This window comes from Xyrauchen texanus, chromosome 15, assembly GCF_025860055.1.
Source record: "Xyrauchen texanus isolate HMW12.3.18 chromosome 15, RBS_HiC_50CHRs, whole genome shotgun sequence".
NCBI classification, from domain to species: Eukaryota; Metazoa; Chordata; class Actinopteri; order Cypriniformes; family Catostomidae; genus Xyrauchen; species Xyrauchen texanus.
The window spans coordinates 4,331,937-4,346,138 of record NC_068290.1 but is presented as its reverse complement, the minus strand read 5'-3'; the positions used below and the strand labels follow the sequence as shown (position 1 = coordinate 4,346,138).

The following is a 14,202-nucleotide window of genomic DNA, read 5'->3' as shown; positions in this document are numbered from 1 at the left end:
AACAGCTTTATTAGTAGCGTGATTTTAAACACTTTGTAGAATTAAGATTGCACTTGAGGCGAATTCCCTTGGAGATGCTTTTATTTTTTTAACAGAACTTTTTCATTTTGTTGCAATTATTTATTGTACGTCTTTGCTCATTTTCTTTCCTATACATATATAGAAAACCATAAACAGTGTGTGTTTTTTATAAAAAAAAAAAATAATTTCTTACATGCAAGTGGTGCACCCTAAGATGTTCCGACTATTTTCTTGGTGGTTGCTTGCTGGCCATGACAACAGAGCCCAAGTCTCTATGATGGTCTGTTTCTGGTCTCTAGATATGGCTCAGGTCCCTCCTTTAATGTAAGTCTATGGGATTTTTTTGACCATTTTATCATCTGTATTCAGGTTACAGAAATGTAGCTTTGTGTAAATCTTTATCTTCAAACTAGTGCCCGATGGATTTATCGGTCGGCTGATATTATCGGACGATGTTAGCCTTTCACAGATATATCGGTATCGTTGTATATGTTTACAGATATGCACAGATAAGAAAACTTATTTTTTCAGAACATATAATGCAGAAAACAATGCATGGGGTCATTTAGAATTGGTGTCATAACGTGGTTTGTCCAGCAGAGCGTGCTCCGACTCCACTGTTTACAGAGCTGAGCTGACGGTGGTTCTGCTGACGGTGTGAAGTTAAGCGGTGACTTCACGGTAAGTTGCTAACTAGTATGTGAAATACATACTGGAAAGTTAATAAACAATGACCCCATCATTTTCCCTTTTCAATATAACTAATATAACGTTAACACTGTCCCTGATAACCATGTCACTCATGTTTATCACATCTGTTTGCTTTGTTAGCTAGCTATAGTTTGTCAGTTCAGTCAGTAATGTAGCAGATTGAAAGGTAAGCATCAGAGCATCTTTTTGCAGCTCAGCAGACAACAGTGCGGTGGTGGATTGTGTCTGTTGAGTGTTAATTTCACGCTACGTTGTTACCTAGTTCGTGAGACACAATGCTCGAAAGTAAATAAACAATGTCCATCTTTAACTCTCCTTGACAACAAGCTTATAGCTAACTAGCTAACCATGTATCTACTTTCATAGCTTGTCAGCTGAGTGGAAGCTAATGTGTAAACATGTAATCAAACTGTTCTGTTAAGGATTCACAGTTTAGTACCTTCTTCAACAGAACAATTCCAATCTTACAAAATGTAAGATTTAAAAGTATGGTTTTCTACCGTTGAAAGTTTCCCCTGAACTTGTATAGCAGAGTACGGTGTAACACCGCTGTCGCTGTTTATTACTTGACTCAGCAGGTGTTTTAAAACCAGCCCCTAACTGACTGGCAGTATTACAATAGTCAGCATTTAGCTGATATTAAACAGTACTACTGATGTTTATTTAGCTATTTATTTTATTTGAATTTATTTGTTCAGCTTGCTCACTCGGTTTCTAAATACAATTATAAATTAATTACTTCACAATCGTATTATATCAAACTACACAATGATGACTCTTAAGACATTATAGATATTAAAGTTTCATTTTCTGTTAATGCCTGAGTTTCTGCAAAGCCACTTTGAAACTATGTGTGTTGTGAAAGGTGCTAAACAAATAAAAATGGCATGACTTATTCTTTATTTAAATGGTCAGCCATTGACTGATACTAAACATACAGTACTGATTATTATTTAGCTACAATTTAAATGTATTCTTTATTTAAATGGTCAGCAAATTACTGATACTGAACTTACAGTACTGATGATTATTTAGCTATTTATTGTATTTTGATTTATTCTTTATTTTCTCATTTGTTGACAATGTATAACAATAATGTAAAATATTCTTTGATAGAAATATTTGTTTAAGAAAGCAGCCTTCTGAATACCTTTGCATAGTCGTATCGGTGCAAAATCAGTGAACAATCCACATAGAAAAGGAATGCTTTCATTCCATCTCAAAAATGAACTATATCGGCCACCATATCGGTAGTCAGTTAATTATCCCCCTCTAAAATCGGTATCATACCGGCCTCAAAAATCCCATATCGGTCGGGCTCTACTTCATATGAGCGTTAATCAATTTGTGTGCATTAAAACAGAATGAAATGCCTGACCCGATCCCAGCAGGGATTGAAAAGAGGCCGTTATGTAACTTGCCCGAAATAGACTTTTACGGAAACAATAAAACTGCTGTGTAGACACACCATGAGGGGGGTTTACAGTATTGTTTTTGTAGCCGGGGGACGGAAGGGCTTCCCCGACATGCCGTAAGGATATCCTGGGGAAGGACTCGTTGCCTAGAAGACATGATGGCGTGCGGCCACACCTAAAGGTCAACACTTCTTAAACCATTTCTCAGACAGACAGGACCTTCCGCATTGTTACCCAGATCAAACGGATTATATATATATATACGGATTGGTGGTGGCGTAGTGGCTAAAGCACAGGGCTGTTAATCAGAAGGTCACAGGTTCTAACCCCATGGCCACCACCATTGTGTCCTTGAGCAAGGCACTTAACTCCAGGTTGCTCCGGGGGGATTGTCCCTGTAATAAGTGCACTGTAAGTCGCTTTGGATAAAAGCGTCTGCCAAATGCATAAATGTAAATGTAAATTTAATCATGTGGTTCAACTTTTCCTAAAAGCTTCTGGATTTTTCCTACTTTTTTCTTTTGAAAAGACTATGTAAATAGTGTAGGAGTTCCCTTCAAGTTCAAAATCATGGTGTATTGTATATTCTAAGTCTTACAAAGTCATTTTATAGCTGTGTGCAAGGAACAGTATGATATTTAAAGGGATAGTTTACCCAAATTGAAAACTCTGTCATAATTTACTTCATGCAGTTTCAAACCCATATTATTTTAATACTTAAATATTGAGCAGAATGTCTTAGGTGCTCTTTTCCATAAAATGAATGTGGATGATAATTTATACTTCCAAGCTTAAAAAAGCACCATGAAAGTAGTTTATAACTCATGTGGCATATTTTAAGCCTTCTAAAGTCATTCAATAGCTTTGTGAGAGAAACAGCCTGAACTTTAAAGGGATAGTTCACCCAGAAAGGAAAATTCTATCATCATTTACTCAGAATAGACTCAAAGTAAATGATGAACAATTCTATTGACAAAAATCTGATCTGTTTTGAGTGCTGTTTTAGCAACTCCAGCCCAAGATTGTAATTTGTATCTCCTGATTGATCATGTGAAAAGCTTCTATTGGTTGTAGATGTGATAGGATGCGTTGTCAGTTATGACATTATTTTTATCATTGTCTAAAAATGTGTTTTTGTCAAGTTCAGATGTTTGGGGCAAACTCTGGTGCTGGGACCCCCAGAGGGATGCAAGGAGGTGCGAGAGGGTCTGTAAACAATTTCAGAGAAAATTAGGAAGCCAACATTTAACGAATTTGACTTTATTACTGTTTCATTCTGTTTTCTAAATAAAGGTTATAAATAGGGAGGCACTGATGTATCGGTTGCTGATATTTATTGGCCAATTATTGACCAAATTAAAACCATCGGCATATCAGTAATAAGCATGGAAACGCCGATATGTAAAACTGATGGTTGATTTATAATTAATTACTAACACACTTTGGAAAAACTCAAAGGCACAGTCCAGAAATATTAATAACCACAATATGTAGAAAGGTTGGCACTCCTAAGAACATGTTAGATTTATTTGTTTACATTTTTCTCGTTCTCACGTTAATGTGGAAAAATGCCATTAATGGACGAGAAAGTTCTAAAAAAGGCTTTTACCTATAGGCTACATGATGAGAGAAACCATCCAAAAAGCGGACTATGACTTCTGAAAGGTATGAAATCCAGTAATGCTGCATGATTGATTGAATTAAGATTGAAATTGCAATATGGCTTTGTGCGAATTCTAAACCTTTAAACTGCTAAAACAGAAGGGCAAATTTTTTTTAGAAGTACAAAATAAACTTTTTTTTATATCAATCACCATACTAAAATATTTAATAATTTGTTTATATTTTGATTTTATCTTTTCAGTGTGGCCCTCTTTAAAATTTCAGCCTGACATTTGTTCAACAGATCCAACATTCAATACATTTTTAAAGCTTAACATCAAAGTAAAACAGTGATCTGATGGCAAAATAAGGTAAATATTGGTATTGTTATAGGCCTATAGTTTGTTAAAATCAGTATCGGCCAAACATTTTCATATCGATGAATTCCTAGTTTGAAGTCAGTATTATTATTAAAAAATATATATACATATATTTTGTTTACAATCATAGATTCTCCTCGCCACTGTTGCCTTTAGAGGGTTGTAAGCAACTATTCTTGGTAAATCTGCTTTGGAACAATATTTAATGTGAAAAATGCTTTACAAATACATTTGGAGTTTAAAACATTTCTCTTAGGCACATCTATGACCCCGTTTCCACCTGCTATTAAGATGTGTGTTGGGTGATCCGATCACATTTGGTCAGCCATAAATATAGGACTAAACGGGGTCTAAAATATTTTGTGATGGATCACAAAATCCACATACGAATGTGGTCAAAAACACATGTCGGGGCTTGGGTAGCATCCAATTTGGCCCGGTTGCTTGGGAGGGTAGAGTTACATGGGGTGACCTCCTCGTGGTCGCGATTAATGGTTCTCGCTCTCAGTGGGGTGCGAAGAGTTGCATGAGCCACCCGTGCTGTGATTCTCTGCGGTGTCATGCACAACAAGCCACGTGATAAAATGCGTGGATTGACGGTCTCAGAAGCGGAGGTAACTGAGACTTGTGCTCCGCCACCCGGATTGAGGTGAGTAACCGCGCCACCACGAGGACCTACTAAGTAGTGGGAATTAGGCATTCCAAATTGGGAGAAAAACCCTGCATGTGTCACATCGCATTTGAGGTGTAAACGCTAATCAGTCCTGTATGTGTCCCAGCAGCAGTGAAGGGACACCTCTCACCTGTCAATCAATTACTGCACTAAAACAACAGAAAATAACCATCCAATCGGAAAATAAAAAACCCTGGATACATACACAATCACAAGAGAGTTCACGGATCTTCTTTAGTGTATTTGATATCAACACAGATGAGAAGCATGAACACCTGAAGCTCCTTTAATACAGGTAATCCACTAAAATGTGATAATTCTGCTTGACATGTTGCATTTGTGCTTAGATTAAATTACAACCGCAACTGGGAGAAACAGCACCTTTTTTTGCACTTTCTTTGTCCTTTCTGACTTTGTTGTGCTTTAATATCATGCAGTAACACACTGACAGAGTGACTGATGTATGTTGTCATGAAACAAAGACCCTCCCCTCCAAATCTGAGCACAAGTGGTCACAGGAGACGCATTTAAGTGACCAGGTTTAAACAGCGATGTGTCTCACCTGACCACATTACAATATTACTCTAATAGTGGATAGAATCAAAAATATACTAAATCAACTCTCCAGAATTCACTCTTTTGCACTTAAGTAAAATAAAGACTAAATAAATAGCAATTTTTTAATTTTGTAAACAAAGTGTTGTCTTTATAATATATCACACTTACTACTTTTCTTAACAATATAAAGTAATCTTTATACATGGAAATGTATATCTGTCTTTTCATTTTAGGGAGAGGGTCCCATGCAAGCGGATCAGCATACTTTGTGGGTCCTTGGCATGAAATGTTTAAAACCCCCTCGTCTAGTCAGTCAATAACCAGTGAGCAGAGAAGCTTAAAGCTTAAGATAATATTTCAACTAATTCCTCAATGGTTTTCAAGGTTTTTCATAAGACTTAAGGAATGTGTATTATGTAAGAGCTGACAGTTTTCCAGGCCTCCAGGCTTCTTGTCTTTGAATAATACTTCCTCAGGTCCAAAAAAAAAAGGTTTTGGGGCATAATTAGATGCATATAGTGGACATAGTGTCCAAAATAAAGGGACATCACTCACTCACAAAATACAATTTTGTCATTATTTACTCACCCTCATGTTGTTATTAACCGTATATGTTTCTATGGAACACACAAGGAGTGTTGGCCTCAGTCACCATTCACTTTCACTCTTGAACAACAAAAGAGTAGAATATCGAACAAAAGTACGATTCTCTCAATATTTACTCACCCAAATGTCGTTCCAAAGTCGTATGCTGTTATTTTTTCTGTGGAACACAAAAGGAGACATTTTTTAAGAATCTTCATGCAGCTCTTTTCCACACGACCGAGTCCACCATTATAATTAATAAACATAATTATTACAAAAAATATACAGCACAGTTAAGTCTGCAATTTTCTAGAAAGCAAACTTTGAGTTGTGTCTTCATGTTAAGTGGTTTAAAACTAAGAATTATGAGGCACTTCAGGCACTGTAAGTTTTCATATTTTGTTAAAAAATGATATTGTTCATTGTTAGTTCCTGATACCTAATGCAATTTACAATTTACAAATGTTAACAAATAGAAGCTTATTGTGAAATGTTTCCAAATTATTTATATTGAAGTTGGCTTTGGGAAATGCAATGTTTGAAAAAGGTTTCATTTTTCAGAAATTACATTGACATTTTACGCTTACTAAGGTCTTATTCCCTACAAGTAGAGTTGGGTTCACCTCTGAAGCTTAGATTTGTTTTATACAGGAAGGCACATTTCCTTTGTAAAATAAATTTCCAGTGCACATTTGCATTGGTCATTACTCTCAGTAAGTGCTGCAGCGCCTGCTCCACATCATACTGAGAGACAGGCGCATGGGTGCTGGCCAAACTCTGGCCTGAACTCTCAGGGGACACAGGGTTACCATGGGACAGCGGGGCTTCCTAAAACCTGAGCAGGTGGAGCGCTTCAATGACAGAGATGTTCAGGAAATGTTTGGTGCCGAATGGGAGACACATTCCGCTCAGCTGTACTATCAGAGCAGGATAGCAAATATAATGACATTATAGTATAATACAATTTAATAACAGCCAAATATTTTATTGACAACTCTGTCTGATATAAGAGAAATGTAACTTAGGGTGCCGGGTTCGAATGACGTTAAAGTTAGGTGTGCACCTGCAAACTGCACCCAAGTCCACTTGAAAAAGGTGGTCTGGGGTACAGTTAATGTGAACTCCAAAACGGTACGCTGCTGATGTGAACGCAATCATAACAAATCATGAAAGTGAATAGCTTGTGATGACATATCATTTGCACCTTTGCAGACTCCCGGTTGCAATTATTATGGTATAATGCATTTCTTATACCTGCTTGTCTCCAAGAGAGCAGCTCACATTCTTCACATCTCTTGCAATGCATCCGTGGGCTCACGGCAGACAAACGTGAACATTCTTCACGTCATTGCACACTCTGTGCATGTCAAGTTTTGGTGGTAAATGCAAAGAGATTAATACGTCAATAACACAGCAAAGATGATGTCTTCTTCTGTTGTTACCTAGTTACAGTGGTAAACAGCTGCCGCTTGTACTCACGCTAAGGACAAAATTGGTGCATGGTTCAGACCACATAGACATAATATGATGTAAACAGAGACCAGCGTATGCAGTGGGAGGGGGAGGAAACCAACTTGTTTGGTCCAAGCAGTCGGACCAAATGTGAAAGCACCCTTACTGAATCAAAATGGCCAAAGAGTATTCGATTAATTTGCTTTGTAACACTATTTTGTTAGTAAAGTTTTGCGGCAAAAATAGCTTCACATTATGTAACAGTTGGTTTAAAACAAAATTCACCAAAACAGTAAAACTAATATTATATAATCAATATTTCCGACTCTAAATTCTGATTGGATGAGCCACATTGGAAGCAGTTAAATTTGCCTACCTTGGTAAAAATAGTTTAGAAAAATGTCAACTTTTTCACAGTATATATCATCATAACGCCAAGCCCTACTTCACAATGATTCATGTTAATATCCCGATGACTACCTGACATGTTGCCAATCCATTATGATCTCATTAGATTGAGTTGTGGTTAAGTTTCCACTGACCAAATTGAGCCACTACATTACTTTCACTTCAGCTCATTCTGTTGCAGGTTCATGCAGGTTGTTTAACAGGTGGACATACAATTGATTCTTTAAATCTCTTTTTCCAGTTAATTGGCACCTTGATTGTTTACTTAAATCTTGCTCACTCTAGATACTCTTACACACATTTAGAATGCAGTAATCTGATTTAGAAGTGATGTGTTCACAAAATACAGATAGTGATATTGTCAGTGCGAGGTATATATGCCAGCAATGTTACATTTAAACTAATCAACTCTTAGCTCATGCAATTTAGACTCATTTCTATGAGATTAGATTTCAAATTATATAATGTTTTTTCTTAGGCCATAGTTACTCCAGTCAAGACTTTAACTGCTCATTCTTTGTGAAACGGTTGTAATTATTTTCTTAATTAAGCCCAGTTTAGGGCTCGTCGTGTTATTAAAGGACACGTTGATGCTTTGTCATTACAGCACGTACTAGAACAGATAATTAAACCCAGAGGGGACTCATCAAAATAACTTATTTAATTCTCTTATGTAAAACAATAAACTAGAAAGAAAATCAGATGCTTTTCAAGGGGTGGTACTATAGGCTAATAGCTCAAAATATAGTTGTCTTTTATCAGAGCAATAAAACTTTTCTGTATTAAAATAGATTTTTAGTTTTACATTCTCATTTTTTTCCATCATTGTCTGTTTTTGAACTGACTCTTAACCCTAAGTATTAAACTTTTGGCGATTTACCAGAAATCATACAGATTTGTATAAGAGAGATTACTTTAAGCGATCAGACTTGCAATTTCCTGAAACGTGTGCCCTTCTTGCCCAATCTTGTTTTTAATCACTTTAACCATTTAAGTTTTAAAATATGCAAACTATGCATTATCTTATTAATTGTAACAAAAGTTCCCCTTCTGTCGCTCTCTCCACGTTGTGTCAGAGAAGCGACACTAGGGGTCTCTCTTGAGCGCCGATATTCACCTCTGAACTATGAAAAAAGGCCAATGAGAGTTGGCAACCAGTATTTGCATGTCCGCCCCGGACATACGGGTATTTAAGCGGCGCAAATACGGGAGTTCATTCAGAAAATTTCTTCGGAGCCGATGGTCGTGTTTGCAGACTGCTGCGTTTTACACACCGAGTTCCTGCTATCCTCTGCTGCATGCTGTTGGATTCTACGGCGCACAACAGCGGCTTTCTCCTGTTTGCACGGCTGTGCACTTCCTGCCCCTGAGCGCATCGACAGTTGCAGATAAGAAAGATCTCTCACGAGTTCTTTCATTCATAAAAGAGTGATTTTATTTGAAAGAGTAATTTCCTCTAAAAGAGCAAAAAACACAGCGGCGTTGAACGTCCTCTTAAGGACGCGTCTTTATAAAGATGCCTTTCCGCCCCTGTGTTGTTCCTGGATGCGGTAGAGTACTCTCCGCTTCCGACGGCCACAGGCGTTGTCTCGTGTGTATGGGCAGTGATCACACTGAGGCTGCGTTTGTGGATGGTTCATGTTCTCATTGCGAGAACATGACCATGACAACGTTGCGGTTGTAAGCAAGCCACTCCAGCCGCCCCCCGCGTCGCTCCTTATTCCCACGGGATTGAGGACGATGCGGCTTGCGATGGAGGCGATTCGGGGATGGCAGCGGGTGCAGCTCCGCCGGGTACGCCCCCTCGGACCACCCGCGCCCCCGGCACGCTCGTTGACTCCCGTCCCCCGCTCGAGGTGGCGGCGACTCGCCTCACAGCCAGTCTGCCTACCCTCTTGCGATGGAAGCAGATGAGTTCGCCGCGACATCGGAGGGCGTGGGCTCTGATGCTGAGGGCTCCTCTGGGCTGCCGCCTTCGGGCTTGCACGCCCAGGAGGAGGCCGACGCACAGATGTCCGATATACTTTCCCGGGCAGCCAACAGCGTGGGCCTGGATTGGAACCCTCCATCCTCCCCACAGCCATCACGGCTGGACGATTGGTTCTTGGGCGTGGGGCGCCGCTCACAGCCTCGCCCCCCCCTCGGTTCCTTTCTTCCCGGAGGTGCATGATGAGCTGACGTCTTCGTGGAGAGCACCCCTCTCCACTCGTCGCACCGCCACCTGCTCATCCGCCCTCGCCACCCTCGATCTCCGAGTTGAGTCAGTATCGTCCCGTGTTCTCTCAGGTACCGAGCCCGTAGAACTCGGTGGCACGTCCACGATCTGACCGGGTGAATCGCTTGCACCCAGCGCCCTTCCCCCTAACCAGGGGAAACAGTGCGCCTTCTTTCCCAGGAGATCCCAGGTTTGGGACACTGGTTGACTCCTCCCTAGCCCTCGTGGGTCGCAGTTCTGCGGAGGAACTCGCCGACCCAAACCACTGCGGATACCACTAGCTACCCTGTACTGGTATAGGTGCCCCACAGGTAAGGCCTCCTGTTCGGACTCCCCCTGTGTGTAAAACCACGGTTCTGTCCCCTCACAAGAGTTGACTCTGTGTTTTCCTTAGGCAGTTACAGCTGCCTCGGGTGCCGTGCTGTATGCTTCCCCCCTCTGCGAGGCTGGATCTACCACCGCACTACTGTTCCGCATAAGACCTAAGTATAGGCCATGCGATGTATTTGCCACTCAAAATTTGCCTCCCCTCCCGGGTAGGTGTGGCCTCCGCAGTGTCTTCTCCACCCTAATAAGGGCTAAGACCCCCTTCCCTCAATGCGTGTAAGGGCCCCGGCCGTAGTTGCTCTATGCGAGAAACATAGAGAGAAAAGAGGCCCAGCCAGGCTGGCCCGTTCCGATGTTGGCGGCCGTCACCTTGTTCCCCCCTCCAGGGTAACGATAAGGAATCCTGATGGCTTAAATGGGACATTGGGGAAGGGTACGTGCAGCCTGATACAGTTGGTCGTTCTGCACGTAGGAATACCTGCTCGCTCCTGTATCAGCGGATCACGTACACGGCTCAGCGCATGGCTCTTTTTAAGTGGACCCCTAGTGTCGCTTCTCTGACACAACGTGGAGAGAGCGACAGAAGGGGAACGTCTAGGTTACGTATGTATCCTCCGTTCCCCGATGGAGGGAACGAGACGTTGTGTCTCCCCTGCCACGTTGCTGAGCCGAGCCCCTGTTGTGGCCGGACCATTTCCGGCTCCTCAGAAAAATCCTGAATGAACTCCCGTATTTGCGCCGCTTAAATACCCGTATGTCCGGGGGCGGGACATGCAAATATGGTTGCCAACTCTCATTGGCCTTTTTTCATAGTTCAGAGGTGAATATCGGCGCTCAAGAGAGACCCCTAGTGTCGCTTCTCTGACACAACGTCTCGTTCCGTTCATCGGGGAACGGAGGTTACATACGTAACCTAGACGTTATATAGACTCCACAGATAATGTCACATTTGTATTTTTTATTAAATCTGATCAATAATTATTTTCAAATAAGTCAAATGTTTTTTATAAAATGTTATATATATACAATAAAAAGCCTTTTTGCATGTAAATAAACATCATTTTTACCTTTTTTTCTCCAAAACACTTTTCTACTCATCAAAGTTGATTTTGTTTTGTTGAAAGTTTTTTGGATTTTGTTTTACTTTGTACTTAATATATTATTAGCACGTCATAGTTGTCAAGTAGTTCAGTACTTATGGTAAATTATTTCATTTTCCAGGATGGCTCCAGGCGATGCAAGGAAAGGAAAAAGACAGTGTCGTTCAGTAGCATGCCAACAGAAAAGAAAATCAGCAGTGCAAGCGACTGCATTAATTCAATGGTGGACGGCTCGGAACTGAGAAAAGTACGCTCCAACTCAAGAGTCTACCAACGCTACTTCCTCCTAGATGCTGACATGCAGTCTTTGCGGTGGGAGCCATCCAAAAAAGAGTCCGACAAGGCCAAGATTGACGTCAAATCTATTAAAGAGGTGCGAACTGGTAAAAACACAGACACCTTTAGGACCAATGGAATTTCAGATCAAATTTCAGAGGATTGTGCATTCTCCATTATTTATGGGGAGACCTACGAGTCACTCGATTTAGTGGCAAATTCAGCGGATGTAGCTAATATATGGGTGACGGGACTCAGGTACCTAATATCTTATGGAAAGCACACCCTTAACATGATTCAGAGTAGCCAGGACAACATGCGTGCCTCCTGGCTGGGCGACCTCTTCGACGAAGCCGATGTGATTGGCGGAAACTGCATCAGTCTTGGTTCAGCCGTGCAGCTGATCAAAAAGTTAAGTCCCGGAGTGAAAAATGTCAAGATAGAGCTCAAGTTTAAGGAGTTGCACAAAGCAAAAGATAAAACAAGTTGCAATGTGACCAAAGAGAAGTTCATTGAAGTCTTTCATGACCTCTGCACAAGACCAGAGATTTATTTTTTGTTGGTTCAGTTCTCAAGCAACAAGGAATTTCTCGATACCAAGGACTTGATGATTTTTTTGGAGGCAGAACAGGGTATGGCCAAGGTGAGTGAAGACATCAGCATAGAAGTTATTCAGAAATATGAACCCTCAAAAGAGGGGCAACTCAAGGGATGGCTTTCCATGGATGGATTTACCAATTACCTCATGTCACCGGACTGCCACATATTTGATCCTGAACAAAAAACAGTATGCCAAGATATGAACCAACCCCTTTCTCACTACTACATCAACTCTTCCCATAATACCTATCTGATTGAGGACCAGTTCCGGGGTCCATCAGATATAACCGGGTACATCCGTGCCCTAAAGATGGGCTGCAGAAGTGTGGAAATTGATGTGTGGGATGGGCCAGATAATGAACCAGTCATTTACACTGGCCATACACAGACCTCGCAGATCGTCTTCCGCAACGTCATTGACATCATCAATAAATATGGTTTTGTGGCATCAGAATTTCCTTTGATCTTGTGCTTGGAGAACCACTGCTCTTTAAAGCAACAAAAGGTAATGTTTCAACACCTTAAAAAGATACTTGGGGACAAAATTCACTCAGATCCTCCCAACATTGAGGACAACTACCTTCCGTCCCCCTCGGAACTGAAGGGCAAGATTCTTTTGAAGGGAAAGAAACTAGCAAGCAACTTTACAGGCTCCGAAGGTGAGGTGACAGATGAGGATGAAGGGGCGGAAATGTCTCAACGAATGAACAATGAGGGAGGTGAACAGCAATCGGTTGCTCAACCCAAATGGTTTCATCTCACCAAGGACTTGTCTGACTTGGTAACATTGTGTAAATCCGTCCGGTTTAAGGACTTTCAGACAGCTTTCCAGAACCAGAAACACTGGGAGCTTTGCTCCTTCAATGAGGTCTTTGCTAGTCGGTGTGCCACAGACTTCCCTGGGGATTTTGTTAACTACAACAAGAAGTTTCTGGCAAGGGTTTATCCCAATCCAATGCGGATTGATTCCAGCAACATGAACCCTCAGGACTTTTGGAAATGTGGCTGTCAAGTTGTAGCAATGAACTACCAAACACCGGGTCTCATGATGGACCTCAATATCGGTTGGTTTCGACAAAACGGCAACTGTGGTTACGTACTACGCCCAGCCATCATGAGGGAGCAGGTGTCTTATTTCAGTGCCAATACTAAGGACTCAGTTCCTGGAGTATCTCCACAGCTTCTTCACATAAAGATTATTAGTGGACAAAACTTTCCCAAACCCAAAGGCTCAGGTGCCAAAGGTGATGTTGTAGATCCCTATGTTTACGTTGAAATTCATGGCATCCCTGCAGATTGCGCTGAACAAAGGACAAAAACAGTCCATCAGAATGGTGACAATCCCATCTTTGATGAAAGTTTTGAGTTTCAAATTAATCTTCCGGAACTGGCAATGGTGCGCTTTGTCGTTTTGGATGATGACTACATTGGGGATGAGTTTATAGGTCAGTACACCATTCCGATTGAGTGTATTCAGCCTGGTTTCCGCCACATTCCCCTTCAGTCTCTAACAGGTGAAGTGTTACCACACGCCTGGCTCTTCGTCCATGTGGCTATTACGAACCGGCGTGGAGGCGGTAAGCCTCACAAGAGGGGGCTTTCGGTCCGCAAGAGTAAACGGGGTCGAGAATATCCCACCATGAGGATACTTCTCATCAAGTCTGTAGATGAAGTCTTCAAAACTGCTGCACAGCCACTACGGGAAGCCACGGACCTCAGAGAGAACATGCAGGTGAGATAACAATAGTTATTTTCAAATTAATGGGCCAATCAATAAATGTTCAAATACTCTTTGTTTCAAAAGTATAACCACAAGATGTAAACAATATGAATGCTAACATTATTTTAGTGTGATAAAACTGCTTGCTAACCTTTTCTG

The 14,202-nt window shown here is 41.1% G+C and overlaps 1 protein-coding gene across 1 annotated transcript in view; it reads left to right on the top strand.

Annotated features, from left to right (window-relative positions):
- Window positions 1–14,202, top strand: part of LOC127656313 (inactive phospholipase C-like protein 2) — a 72,651-nt gene that overhangs the window by 19,823 nt on the left and 38,626 nt on the right. The window contains exon 2 of the mRNA XM_052144582.1: window positions 11,569–14,055. Coding sequence (XP_052000542.1) covers window positions 11,569–14,055 — 2,487 coding nt within the window. The remainder of the gene's footprint in view (window positions 1–11,568; window positions 14,056–14,202) is intronic.